This window comes from Oncorhynchus mykiss, chromosome 25 (genome assembly GCF_057628025.1).
Source record: "Oncorhynchus mykiss isolate SJ-2025 chromosome 25, ASM5762802v1, whole genome shotgun sequence".
Taxonomy (NCBI): Eukaryota; Metazoa; Chordata; class Actinopteri; order Salmoniformes; family Salmonidae; genus Oncorhynchus; species Oncorhynchus mykiss.
In genome coordinates, this window is record NC_143046.1 from 56,195,975 (window position 1) to 56,207,999 (window position 12,025).

At 43.9% G+C, this 12,025-nt stretch overlaps 1 protein-coding gene across 2 annotated transcripts; it reads right to left on the minus strand.

The window, feature by feature from the left end:
* Nucleotides 1–344: 344 nt before the first annotated feature.
* On the minus strand, nt 345–11,729 carry LOC100136195 (14-3-3C2 protein). Of its 2 annotated transcripts, NM_001124471.1 has the most exon segments (10): nt 349–1,339; nt 1,341–1,348; nt 1,351–1,403; nt 1,622–1,717; nt 2,061–2,124; nt 2,126–2,131; nt 2,134–2,224; nt 3,385–3,508; nt 10,252–10,692; nt 11,454–11,491. In NM_001124471.1, coding segments are annotated over 9 exon segments (747 nt in total). In that variant the 5' UTR covers nt 10,546–10,692; nt 11,454–11,491; the 3' UTR covers nt 349–1,328.
* Between the last annotated feature and the right edge of the window lie 296 nt (nt 11,730–12,025).

Genomic DNA, 12,025 nt, shown 5'->3' on the forward strand with positions numbered 1-12,025 from the left:
ATGAAGAGCAAGACATGCTGCTCTGTTCTGGACCAGCTGCAGATTAACTAGGTCTTTCTTTGCAGCAAGATAACGAGGGCCTGCAGGACTTAATTTTGTGCCATCAAAATAAAGCAGAGCATCTCATGACATTTGCCCCCACCCCACCCCACACAATAGCATAGCTGTTGAAGACATGAACACTGGTCCAAAATTAGGTTAGATGACCTTACCAATTAACGTCAGTTGATCTTCTATAAAAATGTGTGAAATCAGGTTCAAAAACAGCACACAGATGAAAGGATCAAACGGGATACCTGCACATTTAAAAACGCACACCATACTAGAAAGACCCCAGCTCGAGATTGGTTTATAAAATGTAATTTTTATTAATGTTACATAGCTGATACATAGGGCATTAAACATTTCCACGAGGATTTTGGGGACTACAATCGATGATTAGCAAAAAAACACAATAGTGGTCCAAATCTCTAATGACAATCTTTGGACTAACCAAACGCCCTCTTTAACATGTGCGTGCACACACCTGCATTGAAAAGTACTAAATTGGACTTGGTGTGTATACAGCATTGGTTTCCGTTCCAGTGCACTATTAAATTACATGCATGTAGGAGTATTTTTTTTTCTTTCCCATTATCAGATTGTTTTTATTTTGAGTTTTTAGAATGCCCCACTTCTGTATGGTCTTCAACCAGACATGATTTATACCGTAACCAGAGGGAGTGAGGAAAGATCTTGTCAGAACCAATGGAAAATCACCTGGCTGCGAAAGACTGGGTGCCAGCTCATAGACCGGCCGTCTTTACAGTATCGAACAATTGGACTTGTCCATGTCGGACGTCAGCAGCTGTAACCGTACCAGTTAACCGTGTGGAGAAAGACTACGGAGGATGAGGGAACTATTCATTCTATCCTGCTTAGCAAACACCCCTGTTCAAAGAATACTTAACTGCCCTGGTGTTTGATGGGACTAACATTTTCTGTAGCGCAGCAAAAACCCTAGAATTTCTTATTTTCTTCCTCTATTTTGGACTAAAACGTTGATACAAAGAGGTGAAGCTATTCATAATTATCTAACATCAGAAACTGCACATATGGAAGGCCAGGATGAACACAAACCAAGGAATGGAGTTTTTTTTTTCCCCCTCTCCAGTCAATCTTTTTTTTTTTTTGTCTAAAAACTGCAATGTGAAAAGACAAATGACTTTGGAATTTCCATACGCAGTTTTTTCAGTAATGGGTTTCATCGCTAGAATCAGTTTGAAGTGGAGCAATAAAGGAATGGAGACGTGTAAAAAGGTAATTTTTTTTGGAGAGATGACTCAGTTTCAGTTCTCGTTCTCTCCGGCCTCGCCGGCTTCTCCGCCTTCCCCTTCCTCGGGAGCGTTGTCGGATGTCCATAACTGGGAGAAAGAGACCAAAATGTGTTTTAAAATGTCAATGTTTGTCAAAAGACAAAAAGTTGTTCGTAGACAACTCGTTACCCATGCAGACAGTCTTCCAAATTAACATTATCATACCATCGACAATAAAAATAAAAAGCATTACAGTTTCATTTAACAGACCGTAAATATTGACTAGAATAAGGAACATGGCAGAGCAGATAGGGAAGGGAACTCACTGTCAGGTTGTCTCTGAGCAGCTGCATGATGAGAGTGCTGTCTTTGTAGGACTCCTCGTTCAGTTTGTCCAGCTCTGCGATGGCGTCGTCAAATGCCTCGAGACATAAACAAACAAAAAACATTTATTACACAGCAAGCTTCAAAGTAGATTAACTGTACAAAATCCAAGCTACCATAGATAAGAATAAACCCCCGGCAAGTCCAGCACAGATATTAAGCCATCTACTTGGTATTGCTCATTGAAATACATTTTCCCAGAAGAGACATAACAGTCAACCCATTCACACACTTACCTACGAGTTAGCAATTCAAAACACACCACTTATCAGAAATTCTGATAGAAGTTCCATGTGTTATCTGCTTGTTCTCTACATTTCAAACTAAGTCCCCAGATCTAAAGAAAACGGTACAGGAACAGAGGGGTGAGGCTGGACTGACCTGTTTGGCCAGTGAGCAGGCCTTCTCTGGGGAGTTGAGGATCTCGTAGAAGAAGACTGAGAAGTTGAGGGCCAGGCCCAGGCGGATGGGATGCGTGGGGTCCATCTCCTTCTTGCTGATGTCAAACGCCTGCTGATAAGCCTCCTGAGAGTTCTCTATGGTCGCTGGGGAGCACACAGATCAAAGTGGACGTTATTGGAGGCAAATTGGTAGTGAGACACCCTACTGGACTCTTATTTCGACTAACACCAAGTTCGAGACTGACTGAAGCCTGATTCACTAAAATTCACTCTGTAGCGATTATGATATAGGCTAGTGGGTGTTAGGTTAAAAGACTACAAGTGTACTATTGGACAATTCTGTGTGACATGTTCTCAGCAATAAGCAACTGAACATAGCAGTCGAGTGGCACATTGATTTCCTTTTGTCCAAGCCTCACTTGAAACGCACATGCTTATAACTGGGCATAGAGTTCTCTTTAGCTTGCGTCACACAATGGGTGCCAGTGGGAGTCTCAGAGGCCCATACAGTAGGCTAGAACCCTCCCCTCTTCCTCGTCTCCTCCTATGAGACGGCTCCCTGCGGTCGTGCGAGTGTGTGCGACGCCTCACTTGACACCATTTCCAGCTCCGTTACAAAATGTGCCGTTCTATTTCGGCTGCTGCACGAGGGGCTCGGAGTTTAAAGCAGAGCCTCATAAAGCCTCATTTGAACCTCCTCGCAGACTGTAGAACAATGGCATGCGACAGAGTCCTAAAGGAAGTCTCGCAATAGTGCAGATCAAAGGCATCTTTATTAGGACGTGACTCGGAGGGGAGATTCATTTTGGGGCTGTTACGCAAATCAGAGGGAGGCGAATTCTATAGGGTTGCGAGGAACAATGTCTATACTTCACAGAACATTTACTTCATGCCCCACACAGTCATTTAAGCCTGCTTAGATGTCATTCTGGGATTTAGAGAGAGAGAGAAAGGGGGATTTCAAAAGAAAAAAAGTGGATATATTTTACATATCTGGCTCGAGTAGCACTTGGGCTAGAGAGATTATTACATTTGAGTCATTTAACAGACGCTCTTATCCAGAGCGACTTACAGGAGCAATTAGGGTTAAGTGCCTTGCTCAAGGGCACGGGCAGATTTTTCACCTAGTCGGCTAGGGGATTCAAAATCAGCAACCTTGCGGTTACTGGCCCAAAGCTCGCTAGGCTACCTGCCACCCCATTCAGAGTAATTCACACATCTAAAATGTAGGTGTATTGCTTGCAAATACCAACAAGGCAAAAACCTCATGCAGTAATCAGTTCGAGGGGCCATTTCAAGCTCACCTGTCTTGTCATCCCCGGAGGCGACTTCGGCAAGGTATCTATAGTAGTCCCCCTTCATCTTAAGATAGAAGACTTTGCTTTCGGCGTTTGTGGAGTTCTCAATTAAATATTTATTCAGAAGTTCCTGTGCAAAGGAAACAGGAATTAATTGTTTGTTCACACACACACACAAACTTCCATCTATTTGACAGTCAATGTTCCTTTATTATTTAAATCCTGTTAACATACTCTGACTGGTTAAAGAAAGAAGGTTGATTCTGATTGGCTGAGACCACATACACCCAAACATGACCATGTGAGTCGAGTTCCCAACCAAACCCTCCCATACCAGTGGTAGGCAAAGAAGCCTCCCGTTACAACTGATGTATCCAACAAAAACTGGGTGAGCAGCATTAGCGACAGTGGAGGACCAAGGAGGTGTAACAACAATGAACACACGTTTCAAAATTCATATAGCGATTATCTGAAAAAATGTGATTGAGCCTGTGACCCAATGTGATTGACCAGTTCAGTGGCCTCATGTGATGACATCATGCGTGTGATGTCCATGCAGGATTTGCACACACACGAGGGAGGCATACACTCGTAGGGCTGTGACAAGTCAAGGAATTTTGGATGAAGGTAATTGGCCAGCCAAATGACCGTGGTCACCGCTAAGTTTTTCTTTCTTCCCTCCGCACATTTTCTCCTCTCAGCTCCTGACTGAATCTGCTGCAATAGAATAACTGGAATGTGCGTCAACATTCAAGTCAATGATGGCATAATGGGCGACTGGCAGCCATTGCGAAGAGCAAAGCAGGAAGTGTACCCATCAATGTGCTGTGATTTGTTTATTCAACTCAGACGTTAGAGAGAAAAAAAATGCATTCCATCGCATGAGCCACATCAGTTATCACTTGAATGAACATTTTACAGTACCATGAAAATGATCACAATACCAGGCAGCCATTGCTAGTGTACCCATGAGTATAGCACGAACGCCCAGACGTCCCGTCTTCATTATGCTGCTCATTCTTAACAACCAAAAATCCCCCCCCAAAATGTTTATTTTATTTTCATGACCGTCTTCATCCATAACTGACGACTACACGGTTATACAGTAACTTGTGCCAGCCCTAGACACACAAACAGAGTCCACCATGAGTCCAGTGGAGTAGACAGCAAGAGCCTAGCTGTGCATATGGGCAGGCAGCAGTGGTTTCAGCATAAGCAGGGTGGGAGCCAGCATTTTGCACTGCATCAAGTCATTCCAACTTGTCCATAATGAGGCCAGGCCTCCTGCGGGTTCCTGACCGTCTTTCGCCCCAGATTCTTCTGGGCTCCTTTCGTTCCAACGTTCCTCAGCGCTCTGTCTTAGTGGAACAGATACCGCCATCGAATCAACGTGTCTCAGAAGCAAAACCTGCGGCTGAATGCACCGGCTAAAACTGGGAAAGAGCAGCACTGCTTGTATGCTACAGCTTACATAGCACTCCAAGGCACCCAACAGCATCTATATTTAAACCCACAGCAGCAGCAGAAACTCCAGCATCACTGCAGACCAGTTCATCTGCAACACACTAACTATACTGAAGAGGGTATAGGGAATACAGTAGGAGCTATAGCCTACATTTCATCTGGGGTTCAATCCAAGGCAAGATTCCTTCTGTAAGAGAAATGTATCAGCTCCTGACACTGAGGTCTGGAATGCTCAATCGTCAGTTAGTTAGCGTGAAGGAGCCTAACCAGCCAGGGCCAACTCATCAGGATCAGTCTCCAAAAGTGCCTGACTGCTGCCTGATTACAGCAAATCTGTGTCAGTGAGACCAAGGGTTTAAGTCACATTAACTTGTTTTACATATCAGATTAACGAGTTCGCCGCAGAGGCTGACAGACCTAAAATGGCATCTACTGACACTGACAGGCAGTGAGTCGAAGTGGGCGTGTCTCAGGGCTCATCCAGCCCTGCCCCCATTCTTACCCGAGCCACTCCCACCCAGTCTACTTACAGACGAGATTAGTCTAGATACACGGCACGCTCAAATGTCTCAAGTTCCAAGCATTCCTTCCCATACATCAACCTGCCTGCAGACGAGTGGAGGGAGAGTGGCCTGGTTGTTCACATTGTCTTTAGTTCACACAGTGCTCCTAGTTTCACACAGACCAAGGCAGTCTTCATTAGGCACCAAACGGAAGGAAACAGGGAGGAATTACATGAACCTGTCCAATAGGAAACATTTAGCTACGGTGTACCCTAATAAATGACCCAGGCAATAACACTGTGCTTAATAAAACGGGCTCCTATATCTCATCTGCGGCTATGCTATAGGCCTAACAAGAGCTGATGGTGAAATTCTCCAGTGTTCGACTAATTGTAGTACTGTAGTACTGTGGCTGTGCTCTTCTATTGGAGATGAGCATCATCGTGAACATACGGATGAGCATATTTTTGTGCTAGTCCATCTAAAAACTACTGTGCGAATCTGGCAGGGTTTTCAATGATCACAAAAATGTGGGCCGTCGCCATGACAACCTAGGTTTGACTTTGAAAAATGTGTCTCGCCAAGCTTAGATTCACATGTGAAGACGAGACCAGCCTGGATTGTTGTGTAGTGGGCCACGTTCTGTTCTGTCAAACCGATGCCTGAAAGTGGAGCACTGAAAATAGCCTGAACCATCCTCAGCACCATCCTCCAATTTCACGGCAGTGCCAATGGCCACGGCCTAATCAACTATAAGTGAACCGATTCTGACCACAATCAACTGTAGTTTCTAACAGATTGAGTGGTGGTTATTGGGGGTAACTATCCAGCTTCCATGATCTATTCCCATACACAGTGCAGACATGCAGGGTGGGTAAGAGCAGTGTCTGCATGGCCGTGGGCAGCAGAGGGGTTCCACCCAGTCCAGTATGACAGCGCCTCAGTGGAAAATGAATGCCATGTTATCCAGGCCTACTTCAGCCCAGTCAAGCCAAGGCCTGTCAGCTGAGAGGAGATAGGTGGTTAGGTGCACCAATAGCCAGCCGCCAAGCAGAAGGGGCGAGTTCAGGCAAGCAGCGAGATAAACATTCTCATAGGCTGGCTCCACCACGCCCTCCGTCAACACTGGCAGGCATCTGAGTCAGAGCCACACACACTAGAGAGCGGCGAGTGCACAGACGTGGAGAAGCTGTAAGGTGTGGTCAGAAGATGTGCCCATCTGTACGGTTTACATAACCATGACTCACTGGCATAAAGGAGAGAGGGTGGTTAACCAACCTGAGGTACACCTACACCACAGCCTACAGTTAGCTGCTTATCAGTTATGCCTACATACATAGGGATTGCCATTGTTTGCTTGCTCGTGTAGAGAACCACTATGCATATATGCCTTAAAAAAAATGTTTTAAATCTCTGTTGGTGACCATTAATATCGGTCAGAGTAAATAACAGCAACCCAATTAGAATGGCAGGGGCAATGAAATGTGATTAGCAAGTGACATGCTTTGAATATCTCCCTGGCTAGATGTTCACAATTGATCAGTGGACACTGCAACCTTAATTAAAAATAAAAAAAAATCAGTAGAGATGTGGGACATAGGAATACCATTAAGGCTTTATGACTATATGTAAGGTTCAGTGCTAGATTGGGCTCCAGCGTGCTTACAAAACGCTGCCCACAACATCCTACCCAAGCCAATCCCCTCATCTCAGACCTCCGTGTGTCTAAAGGCCAGCAGCTCAGTGAAATTCTCTCAACCTCACAGATAAGCCTCCACCAGATCCTCCCTTAATCCACTATCAAGACCAGATAGGAATAAATGGGCAGAGCCATTCACTAGAACAGGCTTGGATTTAAGTGAAAACAATTGCCCCTGAAAAAAACAAACAGGGAAAAAGTCTGTAGTAGAAAGTCCAGTCAGTGACAGTCAAGTAATATTATTGGAAGGGAACCAAAAAATATATTTTCCTGCATGTTTCAGTTTTAAATCAGAGAGTAGCCCCCATTGGGTAGCAAGCTAGGTTAGTGAGGATGAGAGACATAGCCTACTGAACAAACTGGGTTATGACAGTCCTGTTACACAATTCTGAATGAACTCTTCCACTTGGCTAGCTTCATTACAACTCATGTGCCAGATGAAACTATGTGAATGGTCCGTGCTAGCCGGGATCCTTGGGACGTCACTACTCAATTGCAGTTGATATTTTTATTTTTATGGTTAAGGTAAAGGTTGTGGTTAAGGTTATGGTTAGGGTAGTGTTTAGGGTAGGGATGTCCCAAGGAACCTAGATATGTGAATATCAAAACAGGAGGAGCCCACACACTCCCAGTTTCAGGCCTATAACAGCACGGCTCTTGATCAGCCACCACTGGTAGTCCGCCAGTGCCTACTCCACCCATTCTGACACACTGGTTTGTGACCTTTGTCAGTCAGCACCATCACGTCATTAAACCCCATTGTTCAGTGTGACATTCCCAACAGGAAGAAACCGGAGAGAGGATGAAAATATAATACTACCTTCTCATCTCAAGGCCAGGGGGAGATCACCATTTTAGACTGTAGGAACTCATGGACAATCGTGGGACATGACATTTGACCCACATTGGATTGAAACAATCTAATGTTAGTCTCTGTTTAGAGCAAGAGAAATAAGAGGTGTGATATGCTTAACAGATAAAATAAATTAATGGTTGGGTTCAGGGAAACACTCACTGCTGAGAGTGAGACCAGAGTAAAGGTCAATTCCATTTCAAATGAGTCAATTCAGGATTTAGTTTTTTTTAAGTATATAAAGTACCAGTCAAAAGTTGACACCTACTCATTCAAGAGTTTATTTTTTACAATGTTCTACATTGTATAATAGTAAGCAACAAACAAACAAAAAAAATCAACATATCAAAATATATTTTATATTTGAGATTCTTCAAAGTAGCCACCCTTTGCACACTCTGGCATTCTCTCAACCAGCTTCACCTGGAATGCTTTTCCAACAGTCTTGAAGGAGTTCCTACATATGCTTAGCACTTGCTGGCTGCCTTTCTTTCACTTTGTGGTCCAACTCATCCCAAACAATATCAATTGGGTTGAGGTCGGGTGATTGCGGAGGCCAGGTCATCTGATGCAGCACTCCATCAATCTCCTTGGTCAAATAGCCCTTACACAGCCTGGAGGTGTGTTGTGTGTCATTGTCCTGTTAGAAAACAAATGATAGTGGGACTAAGTGCAAACCAGATGGGATGGCATATCGCTGCCTGCAGAATGCTGTGGTAGTCATGCTGGTTAAGTGTGCCTTGAATTCTAAATAAATCACTGACAGTGTCACAAGCAAAGCACCCCCACACCTCCATGCTTCACGGGGGGGAACCACACACACGGAGATCATCCGTTCACCTACTCTGCATCTCAAAGACAGGGCGGTTGGAACCAAAAATCTCACATTTGGACTAAAAGGACAGACCAAAGGACAGATTCCCACCAGTCTAATGTCCATTGCTCATGTTTCGTGGCCCAAGCATGTCTCTTCTTATTGGTGTCCTTTAGTAGTGGTTTCTTTGCAGCAATTCAACCATTAAGGCATTCACGCAGTCTCCTCAGTTGATGTTGAGATCTGTCTGTTACTTGAACTCTGCGAAGCATTTATTTGGGCTGCAATCTGAGGTGCAGTTAATTTTAATGTACTTATCCTCTGCTGCAGAGGTAACTGGATCTTCCTTTCCTGTGGAGGTCCTCATGAGAGCCAGTTTCATCATAGCGCTTGGTTTTTGCAACTGCACTTGAAAAACGTTCAAAGTTCTTGAAATTTTCTACATTGACTGACCTTCATGTCTTAAAGTAATGGACTGTCGTTTCTCTTTGCTTATTTGAGCTGTTCATGCCATAATATGGGCTTGGTCTTTTACCAAATAGGGGTATCTTCAGTATACCACCCCTACCTTCTCACAACACAACTGATTGGCTCAAACGCATTAAGGAGGAAAGAAATTCCACAAATAAACTTAACATGGCACACCTGTTAATTGAAATGCATTCCGCATTCCAGGTGACTACCTCAAGAAGCTGGTTGAGAGAATGCCAAGAATGCAAAGCTGTGCAAAACGTCAAAGAATCGCAAATATAAAATATATTTTTATTTGTTAACACTTTTTTGGTTACTACATGATTATGATTCCATGTGTGGTATTTCATGGTTGATGTGTTAAAAATGTAGAAAATCATAAAAAAATAAAGAAAAACCATTGAATGAGTATGTCTCCAACATTTGACTGGTACTGTATGTGCTATTCAACCTGAATTGCGACAGAATTTAACCAGTCCTGGTAGACTGATAACATAGTGGAAAGATCTGCATAGCTATGCTTTTGTTAAGCAAACAATGTCTTTCATCAAGCATACTTAATGTAGTGTTGACTGTTCATAGAAGGCATTGCTCATAATTTAAAGAGTCCCTTTTCTTCAGCACATTTATCTAGACAGCATAGAGTTGAGATTCCTGTGGCAGTACTGCTGGGTGAATTACTGATGTCCCGTGCTTGCACTGATACACTCAAATATGCCTCAAGAGGACAAGGGCAGTCTTGGAAGACCACTAACCAAACACTTCAAAGACCTAGAAAGATGACTAATCAACTATTTCAAATGATATCTTTGTCTTTCATGTAATTATTTTACATCCATATACATTGTCAATATAATGATGCAACACAGTGACTGATTGTCTGACTAGTGACCACACTTTCCCAGCTCCATCTGTGAGAGGGTGAGATGGGTGTATTCAGTATCCTAGGCCAGTGGTTCCAACCGTTTTTGTTTACTGTACCACCAACTGAATTTCGCTCTACCCTACGTACACCCACTTTATATACCAAACATTTCCAGCAGAATTAATCTGTACTGGTACTACATACCAGTACGTCATTGCAGATATCTCTCAGCTCTCCCTCCACTTTCTCCCGGTATTCGTTGACCATTGCGAGCTTCTTGTCGCTTCCCTCGGTCTTCTGTCCGATGCTGGAGATGACCCTCCATGCCGACCGCCGTGCTCCGACAACGTTCTTGTATGCGACAGATAGCAGGTTCCTCTCCTCGTTTGACAGCTCGCCCCCCTGCTCCGTTACCTCCTTCATGGAGGCAGCCATGTCATCGTAGCGCTCGGCTTGCTCTGCCAACTTGGCCTTCTGAATAAGATCCGTTTTATCCATTGTTTTTTTTTATTATTTAGTGTGTAACCTTATCTTGACTCGCCAGGGAAGATTTAAAAACAATAGGAGTCCAGGAATGCAACAGGGAATAAATTGAATTGGGAGGTACAAGATGGAGAGTAGGGGGTGCTCCGGAGTATTCCACCAAAAACCTGCAAGTGTAAAACGGGAGGTTTAGGTCACTGTAAGTCAATTTATTATGGAAGAGGTTGTGACCCAATGTAGTGAATGCACTTTTACTAGCACCAGCGTATTATAAACTGATGCCGATATAAATAACAATTTCAGAGCAATCAAACTTGGAATTAACGTTACACGCGCTAGCTACCGTTACATTCTGCTGTGTGCGCGTGTCGTGCGCGCGTGGACATGGTGTCTGTCAAATTCGATGGGTCGCTGCCGTCAACTAGCTAGTGACACAGTACCAGTAGCTAGCTGACGTTCGTTAACCCAGAAAGACTCAAAGTTAGCTTTATGCTAACCATCTAAATGTAACTAGTTAGCAATCATAGTTAGTTAGGCTGGCAATTAAACTAACGTTAGTGGTCACAGTTGCTGACTGTAACGACGTTAGCTAGCATTCAGACAGTACTACCAGATAGTGCTACCACAGACAACGCTAGAGACAAAGTTACCTAGCTACATCCCCACAAGGTTAACATTTATGCAAAACAAAAATGATGCATCCATCTTGCTTCGACCAGACAAACTAACATAAACCCGCCAGATGAGCATCTAGCTAACGTTAGCCTACAATAGTAAAAGATAACTAGTAACGTTAGCGTAGGGCCACTCCTTTCATCCTGAATGGACTGCAACAACACAACGTTACCATGCTTGGCTACAAAATAAACATAATTTACAAATCGCAAACTAAAAAAATATTGAAATGGGATTTCTGAATTTTCTAACCTTCTAAGGTCCCGATTTCTTCCTCCGAATTGATCCGCTTTTGAGATTGGTATGAGGCAGAGCGAAAAACCAGCAGAGATGCAATTCAACCAAACTTGCTAGGGCGGCTCTAGCTGAGAATGATTTTCCAATCAGAAATATACATTTTCACCTGTCAACGATGGTTTCTAGAGATACTAGCCAGTAGCTATTTTGCGAGGGGAAAGGGGGCGGGAGTTCAGGGACAGTTCGACTAGCCCGTAGGCTGCGGCTAGGGCCACGGGGTTTCCTCCAATTAGAGCAAGGGAGAAGACGTCACCATTGCCATGGTTATCCTTAGTTCCTGCCCACTTCCATATGCACGAGGCGGGCGTGGCACGCGAGATATTGCTAATTCCCCTCCTTAATACCCTTTCTCCCTCTGAAACTTTGATTTTGTGGGTGATGTCGGCCATACAACTTTGACCAAATTACCCCATATTAGTGCTCACTAAAGCAATGATGGCTTTAATAAAATGTTCACTGCACAGAACACATGATGCCGGTAATAGGGCACACAGTGCACAGACCAATGTATTACATTCTTTGT